The sequence below is a fragment of the Ylistrum balloti genome, unplaced genomic scaffold (genome assembly GCF_031769215.1).
Source record: "Ylistrum balloti isolate Yb309-2 unplaced genomic scaffold, AGI_CSIRO_Ybal_v1 Utg370196, whole genome shotgun sequence".
NCBI classification, from domain to species: Eukaryota; Metazoa; Mollusca; class Bivalvia; order Pectinida; family Pectinidae; genus Ylistrum; species Ylistrum balloti.
In genome coordinates this window covers 454,017-470,622 of record NW_026782173.1, presented here as the reverse complement: position 1 = coordinate 470,622, position 16,606 = coordinate 454,017, and the positions used below count along the sequence as shown (strand labels likewise).

Below are 16,606 nucleotides of genomic sequence, written 5' to 3'. Positions count from 1 at the left end.
ATGCATAGATATTTGATGTCCGGCGAACCGTGGTATTCACCCTTGATAGATTCATAGTACACTGGAGGCGTAGATGATCAAGACAAAATTATCACGAAACAATATTATCTTAATTTCATTACAGTTATGAACGCAACCATACAGTAAATTTGAAATTGACAACCAAATGAGAAGGAGACACAGACAAGAGTTGGGAGGAATACAAAACCGGCACATGAGGTATAATTCCATGTTTGAGTACGATAACAAACTTGGTATGGTGGTTAAATTTCGTATTTTTGTTGTGTATTTATTTTTTGAGGAGATAGTATACCAGAACAAGGTTATAGGAAATTAAGTTGCCATTTAAGGTATTGTAATTACATGAGCAATATGACTACTGTAGAAGGTCTAGTGCAAGAAACTTGAAAGTGGTATCAAAAAGGGCTTGTTTATTAATTTTCTTGTTTTGGCTTGGTTCATTTCGATTGGCAAATGGCCAATGCCATTTTTTGCTAATGCTTTCATAATCGAATACACTGAGTTTCAAATACAGTTCTTTGCATATCTAAATAATTAAGTCGACGAAAGAAAGAAAAACAAATTGTTTGGGGAACTTCGGAATCTGTTTGGGCATTTCGTTGTGATGACTGTTTGAACAGTGTGTGTAGAGCTAATCAAATGGCGTGACGGCAAGATGTGTACACAAGATGTTATCATAAACATTGAAGGCAAAGCGATCTGTCTGAATTAATCGAATGTTCCTTTGGAGAGACTGACAGATACATCAGAATATACCATCAATACACAGAGCTGATTGCGATTGTAGATACTATTTGAAAATATGAATAATTTCGGAATTCTAAGATGGAACAAAACTGGTGGACACTGCAATTGGCATTTAAACAAAAATGACCTTAGTTTGTTCAATAAATAAATGTCCAAGTCAAAAATAGCGGAGGCTTGAGTGTTATCGCAGCCGTGGTCGGTATTGATGTATTGGTACGGAAGAGATAGGGCGCATTGGTTGTAGTGCTGCCGATGGAAGGGTGTACTTGGTTGGTGGTGTACAGCGCATATAGACACCTTTAGATGGATATTGATCAGCAGTAGTCGTGTCTTATAGATCAGTGCAAAATATTTGACGATGTAACAGCTTGGTTTGTTTTGCCTTGAAACTCCTTGTTGACAACAGCATAATATTTGTGTCACCATCATATCCTTTTAACACTAACCGTGATCCGTTAAAAGCTGAACATTGTTATCTTGAAGCTTTTCTTGTCACCCATCGTCAATGTTTGATAATTATTGTAGTTAGCTTATTCCAAAGTATTCGATTCGAACATGCAACAAGACGCATTCCACGCCGAGATCAGGAATTTTAAAACTTTGGAAACTCCTAAAAGAGCTTGGAAGCGTATTGGAGAAGGTCATGAGAAGAAAAAATTCAAGTATCCTGATCGAGATAGTAAGAGCAATACATCGACTGCGAGAGGTAAGATTTACTAACACGTTTTGTTGTTATACATGTATAGCTAATAGATAAATAGTAAACGTACCCTTTTTATTGTAGCGAATATTAGTAGTGTTAAAGAGTATACACAAATCATCTTATCATTCAGTAAATAAAAAAGCTGACAGCAACACGAATAAAATAAAACGGTAGGGGCATAGTTTTTCTTATGACAAGCAATTGCCTTTAATCAAAATTTTATTGCATAGCAATGGGACACGTTTACTGACAAGTAAAAATATATGGCCCACAAATATATTACGCATTGATATGTCTGTATGTAAGATAGTAAACCATTCAACGGATGATAAATGCATACAATAAAATGCAAATGAATGAATTATGAGTGCAGAAACATTTTCTCCAATAGAAACAAGGCAAACGACAACAGAGACAATAAGGCAAACGAACGAGCATCAAACCTGTCCAGCTTCATATCGCACAAAGGAAATATAATATTTCTCATTAAGAGCACCATGATGACCATAAAACTTCCATATAATTTTTATCAACCTGCATCTTTTGAAACCATGTCTTACAAGGTTGTCCGTCAGTTGACGACTTCATGCACAAATCCGTGATAATGGGAACAGGCCATTGCATATTGAATCAAGTTTGACATGTAAACATTATAGGTGCAGGAATATTGCTATCCAGAAATGAAAAAGATCACAATAGGAAAGTAAAATTCATCACGCTTAGCATACAGCTGTCCAAAGCGGTTTCGTTGAACGAAAAGATCCAGATAAGCGGCTGATGTAGAAGAGTCTCTAGTGTCCTTGATTTCCAATTCTGGTGGGTATATACGATAGACGTGGTCAATAAATTTCTTGTTATTTATAGACAAACATCATCAACATGTCGGAAAGTGAAATTAAGCGACTTTGCTTTGATGAGTTCCTGGTCAAATTCAGCCTCATATGTAGAAGTAGCACAATCAGTTCCCATAGACATGCCAATGACCTGTTGTCAATCCGAAACTCGATCATTTTATGATTTCGTATATTTCTTCTTTGATTTGGACGTATATTTCACGAAATACGCTTCAGCATAATTTACAACCATTATATCTGTATCACCTTTCTTGAAAAGATAGCTCTCATAGCAAGAGAATAATGGCGTTCGTTCAATTTAGAATCGGATATGGTGGTGAACTGCGAAGAAAAATCAAATGTTCTTATACAAGAAATCGCTTTTAGAAGATGGTGTTGAAGATTGATCAAAAGCTCTTTGGAGTTCTTTACAGAAGAAACCCAGAACACTGGTTCCAATTTATGTTTTAAAGTTAAATAACCGGTAGTCTAGTGTGAGTACGGTAAAACATCAGTATGGTGTACGAAGAAAAATGTTCTCACAAAATGACCTCTATGGTTGGTATCCTTTACACAGCATGTCTTTATGATGGAATGACGCACTAGGCTGTGTTTTCATCAAAGGCCATTACTAACTTTGCTATACTTTTTCAGTAAGCAAGATTTTTCAGATCAAACATAATGTTAAAAAAAAAAGATTTTTATTTGCTGTAACTCGACAATGTTATGACAATGGCAAAGACAACATATTGTGATGGTCAGAGTTAATTTAATCGATACGAAAACTTATTTGATATCAACAATGGGTAAAAATGTCTATATCCTGATTCCAATTATTTTCATGAACTCTTGTATGAACCTGAACATTGACAGTTGCATTTGAAATTTAGCAAATGATAATGCCAAAATATTCGAAGATAATGTAGAAAGATTGGTTTAAATTTCCATATGTTAATCTATTTTTTAACTTTTCATTAGTAAAAGTTTTTAAATTATTTTTTTCTAACTTCTTGGAATTTTAGCTTATGAAATCCAATCAATTCGGAAAAATTATTGTTGTTCGGTAAATGTAGAAAGTTTTCAAGGTGATGATTTGTGCTTAATTGACTATCACGGAATTACTTTTAAATGAAATAAAATTTTAGTTATAATTAAGTTCAATTACCTGATTAAATCAATTTCTGTAAAACTGAAGTGCGGTCGGTTTTCTCACACGAAGTTCACATTGGATATTTTTGTAGGAAAACACATTAACTAATGCATATGGAATATCTCAAGGCAATGCAGAGGCAGACACATAATCAACGTTTTTTACATCCCACAACTCCCCGTACGTGAAAACGCGATCAAAGTTATGTAATGTTATATAATACACGTGTTCTGTACTTTTGTTTTAGTAATAATGTTGACGGATGTAACTAAAACAACTTGATCGCCATTTAGTAAATATCGTGAAGGTCAATGATGTAACACTCATGTATATTTTGATGTATTTTCAAGATTATTGGATATCAAAAAACAATTTAGAATTTTCCTAATTTTTATACTAGATGTCTAAACTGTAGGCCAACTACCAATGAAAACTGCCACGAGCACGAAATAGGATAAGAATGCTAGATGCAGTTGTGTCAACAAATCATCATGTTATTCGACCTCTTTAAAATAATGGCCTTCAATAAGAATTCATAGATTTTGGAGAAAACTCTTTTTATTCAACTTTCCCTTCATTTGCCTCCGAAAAAAAATCAGTACATTTCAATGCTATGAATAGTAAGCATCGATTCAAAATTAAATCATGATATTTCATCAATGGAAATTACATCAACACGAATCTTACTTATATCCTCGCTGCAGTGATCAAACAAGTTTCCAGTTTATCGATTGGTTGTTGAATGTATCTAACAAAATTGGAATAAATATAAATGAACTAATCATATTATTAATGTATAATTTAGAAGATAATGTGTGACAACAAAGAACATCCCTGAACCTGATTGAAAACCTAAAACTATGATAATGTAAAATAAGCTTAATTGTAACAAATTGTAAAATAGCACAGGAATATTATTGAATAAATCTACACAACGGAAAACTAAATTCCGAAATATATGCAATCCAGTTCGCTATATTGTAATTTGGATTACGTACATGTATTACGTGATTCTGTACCAAACACCCATGTTTGCTATCCATATATAATTCATGAAATGCGATGCCTTCGATATGGGAAATCTGGGACGGCTTAGAATGCATTCATTACTACATTTTTTCTCATTTAATTATTTAATTAACTTATTTTATATTATATTACATAATATATAGAAATTAACTGAAGGGGCTATTTACACGATGTTTCATACTATATGTCAAGTAACTCTGTGTTAAGACTTGACATAGATTGATATGTATACAGACAAAATTGTTTATCTACTTCCGATGTTTTTTTCTTTGCATCGAGACATGTGTTATTCAATTTCATTTCTATATCATTAAACTGATTAAAATTATTGTCAGACAGTGCTTTGATTTTCTGTTAAATCCGACCAGCATGTGCATTGTTTATCCCGTCTGCCTACTAACTTGGAACAATAACTAATAATATCTTCATTTCACTGCGTTACGATATTTGTATCTATTTGCTTATATTGATAACAAACGACGAAACTAAAAATCGACTTGTCAACAGAACCTTAATTAAAATTCCTAATCGATGACCAAGGACAAGTCATGAACACCAGCCAGACTTACAGATGAACTCTTGAGAAAGTACAAGGATAACAAAACACCATGTGTTCGAGAAGTATCAGCGTCTTTCGCTTCATTGATACCACCTACTAGGAAAATCTAGGTCAATCCAAGCATCATCTCGTTCTTAAAACCAACGTGCAGACTAAAAAGCCTCACACTTGTGAAAATTCTTATAACGAACAGAAATGGAAGATTTTCTTATGAGATCAGACCAGACAAACGTTTTCATAATCTTCACTAACCTGCATCCTTTTCAATTCCGGTGTGTTATTGTCCTTATAGATAAAACAGCATAAAAAATAAGACTTTTCAAGGCTATGACTGAAGTACTGTCCACAAGAAATCTTAGAAGTCTCAGTAGTTTGCATAATAGAAACACAAAAGGAAATGACCCCTTTTAATACAGATTTTGAATTAGATACAGAAGAACCAAATTAATCAACCTGCATCGTACACCCTTTTCGACCTTCTAGCGTTGTGATACTAAGGGTCTAAATTAATCAAGATTAAGAAGCAACTGAAAATTGGTCAAATATATGTTAAAACAATACTTCAGCATAGCATGCGTTTGTTACAAATTATTTTAATGTTCATTCACCAGGCATTTTGATTGGTTATTTTTACAATAATAAATGTGTTCTCTGTTTTCATTGGTCGAATTCCTCTAAAGATTGATATAAAAACAAAAGCGCATTAATTTATTTCAAACGTCTCTATGTCACACTAGTGAAATACAAAAATCATACAAAAGATTATTACACAGAAATTGACGTTTATGGTACGTGAACAAATTATTAAGCTTAAGCTGACACAAAAGGGAAAGAGGAAAAAGCAAAATTCTGATTTGCTGGAGGTCTAGTTGATTCTCGACTCTATTATCATATCCTGTGAAGGAGATAGCAAGGTAATCTGAGCCCAATGATTCGACACGCTCATCAACGTATGTATTTAATTAGGCGAAACCTAATTAGTCCGAAGTCTCATTACCATCTTCCAAGAGATGCCGGGATCGAACCTTTGTTGTGTCTCCAACATGATACTTAGCTGACTGACTTTCTGAAGATATTTCAGGTTCTATAGAGCAGCGACGTAAACATAAGTATCATGTACATCTATAAATAAATGTGCAGCATTCATGATATTCACATATGTTATCTCCAATGTGTTCAACGATGAGGTGTGGTTTGCCAACTTTGGACTGCTCCAAGACTAGGTCAACGCTCTTCAAGTATAAATTAGAAATTAGAAATTATTGATTAAGTTGTGCCTTGTAGAAAATGTTGAATGAAGAGTACGGATTTTCGCAATTAACAGTTGTTAAACCGACAATGCCATAGATACACTGTACGTGTAAAAGCAATAGATGCACATATCTATTTTTGGTGTAAATGTGGGCTTTTATCCGAGAAAGCCTACTTTAATCAAATAAGCACTGTAGCCAACTTTTGACGTCCCATCAAGATAAAGCAATTTAAGAAATATTTCTTTCAAATATGGATGGCAAATTAAATTGAATTAGTATGATGCATTACCTAATTGGTGTTCCTGAGATGGCAAACCAGTTGTGCCAGACAATTTTCCGAATCTAGAGACAGAATCAAACAATGATATTATGTGGTCAGTGCTCTGTGAGCGGTGCCAGCCAGGAATCATAGGGAATATTGAATTACTTCATAACATATAGAGTAGAACATATACGGAAATAACTAGCATTAGGTTAAATAGAGAACAGGGCATATTCATAACACAATTTATTGTAAGAGTAAATTTTGTACATATTCGCTGAATATACCGTTTGAAACTGTTAATGCATCTATTATGTTTAGTTTCATTTACAATGTGGCACGGTGAAGAGTATACATTTTTTTTCTTTGAAATCGTCTATAACTTGTTAAGCTATGTTGTTCGTTACCACCCAATTCACCTACATTTATATCAATATGTTATTAATATCAACCCACAATTGAAAGTTAAAATGATTGACAAGAAAGGTCAATTGATGCCGAATATGCATTTTCAAATTTTTAGAAATGTCACAACCAGGTCTGTTATTTCGCGATGATCGGACAACTTTTAGTAATACATGTGGGATAGCGGTAAAGTAACACGCACTGAACAGAAATTCCAACTCTAACGCGAACATTCTGCATTGTAATGACAAGTATTATAGTGAAAATCGAGCAAATTTCTATTGCAAACGCTGGTCGAATATCCGCCACAAACCCACGTTAAGTTACTTCTGACATCGCTATACTATTTAATCAATAACAGAGATCACTTCATTACAGGCCCATCTATTCCCAACTAACGTCGGTCCGTGAAATAAAACGTCATGACTTTCGAGGCGGAAAATCCTTCCTTGCTCCGGATCCACACCAAATTGATTAGTATCGCCCCATCTCTTCCGGCGTGTGTTTTAACAGTGTCATATTAAGTCACATGGGAGACCATACGTCCATGACGTTAATATAAGTTCCCATCTAGACTTGACGGAGTTGGATTCCAGTTACAGTGTTGGTATGAACAACCCTGTACGAATTACAGTGATGGTGTTCATCAGTAAGTGTCCATTCGCCGGAACAATTTGTAATGATATGGCATCCTTGTACGATGTAAATTGCCATGTTAAAATAAAACCATGCACAGAATGATTATATTAACTGGTATTGTAAATCCATAAGATTGTTAAATCAGTTAGGTTTTTGTTTTATTTTCTTCCGGTACATATTTAAGGGATATTGCCACGCAAACAACAAGTACACTGCATCAGTATTGTATTGACATAGATGTTAAGTATGAACAGTGTATAGATTATGATGTAAATCATAAGTAATTAAATTTCTTTATAAAATATCCTCTGTACCAGATTTAACTTATCATATTTCAAAATATGTCTTGCAACATCACGACTGTGTCAGCCCTCAAGACTGTGGGCAGTTTGACTTCATACGGGAGACAATACAATAAGTACACATATTGTACTCCTATGCTATCGGTACAGAAAGCCATGAGCTATTTTCCTTAGATTTGCTACACTTCTTTATCCTACTGTTTTGTTGATACGCTATACAATTCGACTACGAGGCATGAATGAACTACATTTTTCTGACGTTGTGTAGACTGTCAAATACATTTTAGAGAGCAATGTAGCAATTCCCCCAGAAATGTCATTTCAAAATGCTAAACTGATATTAGTTGGTTCAAACTAATGGTTGCGAAGTATGTGTCTGACATATGCCAAACCCATGTCAATGTCACATAATGAAAACACGGAATCGACCCCAGTAAAACAATTTCCGACTTGATGATTGTTAGTTTTGTGGGAACATGCTGCATGGCATTTCAAGACAATAAAATTTTATTACCGGGATTTAATAGTTCACACAAAGACAACTAATCACCATCTAGTTGTTTAGAGAACAACACAGGGAACGTATTTATCTGACTCCGTATTGTGATAAAGTGCATTGCTCTATCAAAGTGCGCTCTCGAATGATGTGTAAAATATATAACATATTATCTTCTTTAATATTCACTGACTCACTGATTTAATTATTAGTAATGTGTGTAGATTCAAACTACAAATTACATTGAAATCTGATAAATAAATCACAAAATAGCAAAAACCTATAAATATGTATATTGACTGGAAGGTACTGTCGAAATTATACATTCATCGCCTGAGGTCGCTTCTTACGTCATCTCAAGTATCGGAAAAGTGATTACATGTATCTTATTACGTCGTCGAAGGGATTGGCTACACCATCACGTGTATCTTATTACGTCGTCGAAGGGATTGGCTACGTGATTAAAATATCTTATTACGTCGTCAAAGGGATTGGCTACACCATCTCATGTATCTTATTACGTCGTCGAAGGGATCGGATACACCATTACGTGTATGTTGTTAAGCTGTCACATGATTAATATATCTTATGTATCCGAAACATAGTCACAGGTGTCATGTTACGTCATTAAAAGTACATTTGCATCACATTACGTCACCAATGAAGTCATCTCTAGTTGTAATATCCAGCAAGGGTTTGCATCACTTTGTTCTAGCAGAGATTTTTATCGATAACGTTATTTGCCTTTCTCAGACATTGATGCTTAAATATTTAACATCAACTGTTCTTCCAAAACTCTTTTGTTTTTCGTAAATTCCGTTTTTCCATTTTGATATTCAAACAATTACCTCCGTGCTTATCAGCTAACGACAGAACTTTGTTGGGTGAGTCATGAATATTTTGTAAGTGTCAACATTAATTATGAGTGACCTTTCTGAATAGCAATCGTGAAACCATCCCCCAAAATGTGATAAACTATTAGTGTATGTAGTTATGAGGAGAATAAGAAATTACACTAGGAAATAATGTGACAGTTCAATAATGTGACGGTTTGTAGTATGTCTAAGGGAAATAGATCTGTTGGTAATAATGTAATACATGTAGTTTGTAACTACCATTATAACAATAAATCACAACGTGATAATATCAATATGTTTCACGAGTACGAAACCTAATAACTACTGATAAACGGGAAACATTCACCCAAGGTAAGTATTGCCCTTCCATTAAAATATGCATCTTTGAAATGACTTTAGCCTTTATATTCGCCTAATTGGCGATGAAGCGAAAGTTAAACTGCTGCTGAAGTATCAAGTATTTAATAACATTAACAAATAGGGTATCATTAGACAGCCCCTATATATCATTTTGGATATATTCTGAACTTCTGATTAACAATGTCTTTGTAAAATTTGTAAGTAAGATCTCCCGACAGAATAATAGTATGCATACGGGAGCAAACTGTGTTTCGCTACTGACTTTTCTATTACAAAGTTGAATCTATCGAAGAGATTATGAAAGAAGGTCATAAAGGCCTTGCTTGTGTCCATCATCTTCGTTCTAAATATATTGACGATGTCTTCTCTTTAAATAACAAGAAATGTATCTTCCATACCCGTCGTATATATTCGACAGAATCAGGAACACTAGCCTTTTCCCCTAGTTGTTAGATACATGTGATTTTCACATATTTTATTTGCAATTTCTAGATAGAAATGTTCGCGTTTGTCAAATCTTTGGTGTTAACATGTCGTAGTTGATATGGTATTCAACAATACGTCGACAGCTGACAAACTCACAACACATGTTCCGGCTTCGAGGGATGAGGGTTGATAAAGTTTATAGGGAAGTTGATTCGATTTCCATGTTCAATATAAAGTTGCACTCTTTATTAATCTTTACATACTTGAATATAGCAATATTTACACGGCGGGTATCGTCAATGGAGCAGAAAAAGCTTACTCTTCCGGAGCAACTGGCCTCATCAACATTCTTCTTGAACTTTTTTTGCCGGCAAACTCCGTTTTAACCTTTAAAATGACTTTTCGGTACCTTCTTTGCAATGTTGTTCTACGTTATGAATGTGAAATTGATAAAGAAAATTGAAAAGTACAGTTAAGAATCACAGCTTTATTACCTAAGCTTTTTGATAGATAAAGTGAACCAAATAAAGATGTATGTGAAATAACCATCATTTTTTTTTTTTTTTTTTTATGAATTTTTGATAATTTAAAAATGATTTCCTCACTATTCAATGACAATTCATATTTATTCTAAAACTTGGTTGCTCAATGACAAGCGAATGAATACGTTTATTTGTTATCAAGCTGATCATACCAGCGATATCACACTGTAGACATGTTCTGTTCTTTAAATAATACAGCAAAATGTCAGATATTAGCGCTCTGAAACCGGAAGCATACGGACAGTCATATTGGAAATTATCGATTGTACATTAGGCATTGTCAATCAAAACAGATGGTATTTTATGGAAGTCGGTATTTTGTACGGATGTGTAGGCAGGTTGCTGGAAGATAGGAACTAGCGTCTGTATAACGAATCAGATATCAGATTCAATGTTGAATAAAAGAAATGTAAATTTACAACATACATCTGCTCGACAGCAAGAGATGATAGATGATGAATGAATAATATACCGGAAATAGAAAAAAAATTACGAAGACCGACTGACGAGAAGCATTGGAACTGCCCAGAACCGGGGAATGTGAAGGGACAGGACTGATGTTTTATAGGACGTGTGTATTGACGTGTGTCGATTTTTTCGTTCATGTTTTACAAAAATGTATTGAAAAAGCTTTTAAAAAGGTCGTATAAAGCCTTTGCGATGCTGTAAGCGTATCCTGGGATCGACTTGCATTCTCCTCCATAATGAAATTTATCGGTTTAGGTCGGTATGTTGGGAACGATCTGCCACACAATATGTAAACTTAATTCTGTGATGTTCGATCAATGTTACTCAATCGCCTCAGAATAGCATGGTTTATAGAAACGACACCAATAGGGAACGCAAAACTTAAACCCAAAGCTTTTAATTTTCTAGCTTCAGGTTCGTATGAGAATCATTTGATCGGGTAAAACGCTTCTTTTTTTACAACTTGGTATGGCGTCGTGGTTGCAATAGTCGCGACATCCGAAGTTAGTATTGATTAGCGCATGTGCATAAATAGGGCCAGTGTTACGTTTGGTTTAATTTTGTTTTGACAATTGTCACCTGCATAGATATTACACCTTGTTGCGATATTTGCAAATTATTTTTTTTAAAAAATAGACGAAAATAGGAAAATGTAGACCTATGCTTGTACTAGAACTATGTCTTTTTTAACCGGAAAACGGTGATTCAAAGGATTTTACAAGGAACCTCAGCCTCCAAATGACATGGCTGTTCGCGGGGCGACACCAAGCAGCCAACAAGCAATCGGACAACAATATCATGACGTAGCGATATGATAAAATACATGGGAATTTTCAGTTCTAGAATTTGATTGTTACATGTTTTATAACTGCAAACATTTGATGAATAACAAGGTTGTTCAAGGTTATTTAGACCTCATCAAGACTAGACACTAATTTAAATGTGAATTACTGTACCCTCGGCAATATATGTCACATTTAATTAAATCGATGTACACTTCAACTCTAGGACATGTTGCTGTTTGTAAAGTGTATTACAATTGAAACAGCCTTGAAATTATTCGATAACTTCGGCACGGATCCACAGAGTTAGGATAATTAAGAGCATAACATGGAACTAGGTCTTGTGTCAATGTTACCATTTTATGAATTCAGACTAAACGTCAGAAGATTATATTTCCATTCTGTCAACAGTTTCCCCGTTTAGTTCTATGTAAACTAGATGTGAGTATATCGGGCCATGAACGCCAAGCTGATCAAGCGTATGAATATATATTTGGTGGTTAAAGCGAGACGTCCACCAAAACTTAATCCTTCCAGCTACAAACGTGACATTTACATTTTGTGTTGAATTCGCCTATATATCATTACTACATCTAATTGCAGTATATTAGACTGTACACTACATTTCACAGTGATTCAGTCCGTGTTGAAATTAACAAATCTATATGTCTCCTTGATAAACAAAACTGGCCGCTTGTCACTTTCACTGTGGTATCAATATGCATTGAACTGACATATCCGCAGTTGCTTGACTTAAAGAAGACATTCACAACAAAATAAATAACTTTGCAAAGTTATCAAATTATAACAGATTTTTTTTGTCAAACATGTAGATTCGCTACAATTATTATCATCGTCATAACATACTTTGATAGGAAATTTGTCAACTTTGTCTGCTAAAGTACACGTCGATCTGACTTCAAAATTAAACGTGTAGAATCTGTTACAAACAAAATGTCGTCACATACTACGACCAACGCCCATTTATTATTTCCGTGGATATTCTATTCTGAAAATCGTACCAATCCGCTCCACGACACGAAAAAGTAAATGTTCTGCGAAGAAACACTAGCCACATTGTTCCGTGAAAACTGACAGAGCCGCATCCCTTTTGAATGTAATATCAATGCGCAATTTTATTTTAAACTAACGAAAAAATCTTCCATCCGGATTGGCATCATATCAATTGTATAATCCATCTGATAACAGTTTATTGTTTAAATTGTCATACCATTCATTGCTGGCCTATTGAACAGGCCTGTGATTGTACTCCTCCTGATTTCTGACTTGAAACGTTTGTCTTTTGCCTATATATCTCATTACCACATTACATTGTAATTATGTAAGGCTATTTTTATCAGCCAATGTCCTATTGACCCTTACTGGATACCTTTGTGTAAAGTTTTGATTATCAATCAATCAATCAATCAATCGATTATTTATATTGTATCACCTGAACATATACGCAAGGATTTCTTACACTATATATATTTTACAGTCAGTCAAGCTAAGTGTTTATCGTATTTTCAACGCCTGAAGACCGCAGTCAGGGCAGGACGTCCTCAAATGACAATAGAAGTTCATAGGTCTTTAAACCAAACCATTTATCACATCATTTATTTGAAAAATTATATATGATTTTACATACATTTCTGATTTCCAAATTTGACAAATCATTGATGGAATTATCGATTATCAATACATCTGGGTAAAACACCACATCCTTATCATTTAAATCCTAATGGAATTTGCTCTATCCTGATGAACGTGTGATGATTTGGAGTACTGACGAGACCTGTGATGAATTATTTACAAATGGGTATCCTTGCTTACTATCTTGCAAAATTACATACAATTTATTCAAAATTATTCCGTTGAAGGGTTCGAACTCAAATGAATAGGTAAACAACTTCAAGCTGAAAACCTAGGTGATATCATGTGTATTTGGGGGAGCAAGTCGGAGAGGTTTTCACATTTTTATGACATTCACAAAGAAATAATTATGTATAATGATGTTATTTCAACATGTACACCAATGTAAGACAAATTTAAACTGGCAGACTCGGAATATACTGAAGACATTTCCCGACTTACAATGAAGGAGCTACAAGTATGAATCTGATAATGTATTAGAGAAATATCCCTACTGAGTGTCTGCTTCAGCACTACAGAAGGAGGTAAAAAAAACCTTCCAATGGAAGAAACAAAAACTATCTATATATCACAAGCATAATTCATTAACCCCAGATTTTTTTAACCGTCTAATTGACATTTTAAACTAAACATATCACACATTAAAAAAGCTGGCTCAAGCAGAGGTGTAATTGATTACCTTGCTTACACTAATTCCAAATCCATGGAAAGGCGCCAGTGGCTAACGTTTCTGTTGTAGAAACCTTAATGACAAATAAATCTATATTGGCACAATGATTCCTTTATTCAGACTTTCCGTCTCTCATTAATCTTTTAAATCGTACTCGCCTCTTGGATGAAATGTCTTTAAGTGCTTTGTACTTCCTATTAGACACCATTGTCTTAGTCTTCCTATTCAAGCCCGTCATGTACTGACAAAATTTGCCTGTAATCTAAGGCACTCTGATAGTTCCGCCATTAATTATCAATTCAGAGCAATTGTTGACAGTTGTGAGAATACCTTCACTATCCTTTAAAAATGGAAATGCCAATAATTTTAACATAGTAAGGCATATCATGTTGTAACTTTTTAAATATTTTTATTTTATTTTATTTTCATCTCTCTAAAAATTAAACCTTAACACTTTGAACAAATGTGCTGCCTTTAAGTTGGGACAAGATGTTGAATCTTCATCTTAGATACCATGCGTATCGTCCCATTTTTCCACATTCTGTAATAAATGATTTTAAAGTCACCATACCATGTTGACGTATACTTTGATGTATATTTCCTACGCCGTGGTAACTGTCTCTATTTTCTGATAAAATCACAGTGCTCTCGCTCTCCGTTCGTATTATTGAGTGGTCTGACAACGCTATCGTTTTTCATGCATCATGACAGACATATGGCGTCACCATTGAAAACAATAATACGGTGTATTGGTACAGGGAACATAGAAACTTACTTCAGTAAATTGCAAAATATCATCACAAAATTGAGATAAATAGGCATTAGTACGTTTTAATAGCATATCTATCATGTCTCATAACTCATTTATAACCTATATTTATTGATATGTGGTCATTGGCCTTTAAAAGTGCATTGATGAGTTATATTAAGTGTTTGCTATGTCGGCAAAAAGTAGGAATTTGCAAATCAAACCACTTGCAATTCAAATTAAGATGATCTTATGGCTAGAAGGCCACCAATTACGTGTGGCAGATATATAACAACGTTAAACAAGCTGTCGTCGCACTGAAAAACTTGTAACATTCCCTATCATGTGATTTGATCGAAACCGATCAATTACACATAAAGACATTAAGTTCCAAGTAAATATTTATATACATATTCATGTGATATCTAAATTGTTCATAACAAAATAATTTTGTTATTTCCAATAGCAAGTCTTTTAGTCGAAATGATTTGCCACGATACCTGATTTAACTATAAACACATTTCATTGACCAATTTAAAAAATGGCACAAGTTATGACAATTTATGATTTCATCCTCTAACAACAAATATTCCATTAGTAGGAAGTGATTTTTTAATCAAACGCACACAGCAAACATCAATCTCAAAGTCAAGTTCAACCATGTTATCTTCTGTTCGATCTAATGAATAAATGCATCACAATTTGCATCAAAAGCTCGGTTTTCATCACAAAAATAATATCCATATTTAAACAATCAAAGAGTACAGGACAAGCATTTGTATATCAATAACATTTATGATAGGGGTTACTTTAAGACTGTGGTTTATTTACTTAATCTATTTTTCTATTTTTTTTTCTCTCCATTTGTGGTTCGTAAATAATATCTTTTATCAAGAATTACATGAGTTTATTCCATTACAATATCATTGTTGTCTATTGACAAAAGGCAACGGCACGCCATTCGGGAAATCACGTTCAATTGAAAGTTCCCATAGGATAGCTGTATTCAACAATCAAGTTGAAACAGACGAGTAATTTCTGGTCGAACATTTGCATTAAGTGTTTACATGTACGGCTTTTCGGATAGATTTTTAATCAGTTATTTTATCTGAATGTAAATATTTGGATGAGAGGGATAGACATATCAATACAGTAAATCCCAAACTTCCGGTGACTGTGAATTCGTAATAACAACAAAAATAATACCGACATGACAACAAAACGATAGTTCGATCTCAAATTTGATTGGAATAGAACAAAACATGACCAAAAGAAACAAATCCAATGGAGACTCCTAAAAAGCACGTACAAGGATAGCGAAGGGAAGGTACGATCTTAAGACACCCTTGTTGTCAATGTTGATCAATAAAGGAATTAATGCAATGTTCCCAAATGAGAACAAGGTAGATAACAACAGAATAGAAATGTAAAAATTATCTCTGGTGCTAACATTACATATTACGGTCCTGTAAAACAACAGCGCAATTAAATATACAAACAGGTACAGTACTTAAGTCACATAATAACAAAAACAAACAGGTACAGTACTTAAGTCACATAATAACAAAAACAAACAGGTACAGTACTTAAGTCACATAATAACAAAAACAAACAGGTACAGTACTTTAGTCATATAATAACAAATACAAACAGGTAATTTAATCACGTAATAACAAACACAAACAGATACAGTACTTAAGT

At 34.0% G+C, this 16,606-nt stretch overlaps 1 protein-coding gene across 1 annotated transcript in view; it reads left to right on the top strand.

Annotated features, from left to right (window-relative positions):
* The first annotated feature begins 1,037 nt into the window (after positions 1-1,037).
* Positions 1,038-16,606, top strand: part of LOC132551342 (synaptotagmin-15-like) — a 150,345-nt gene continuing 134,776 nt past the window's right edge. Inside the window, exon 1 of the mRNA XM_060215477.1 lies at positions 1,038-1,474. Within this exon, the coding sequence (XP_060071460.1) occupies positions 1,324-1,474 (151 nt within the window). The 5' untranslated portion in view covers positions 1,038-1,323. The remainder of the gene's footprint in view (positions 1,475-16,606) is intronic.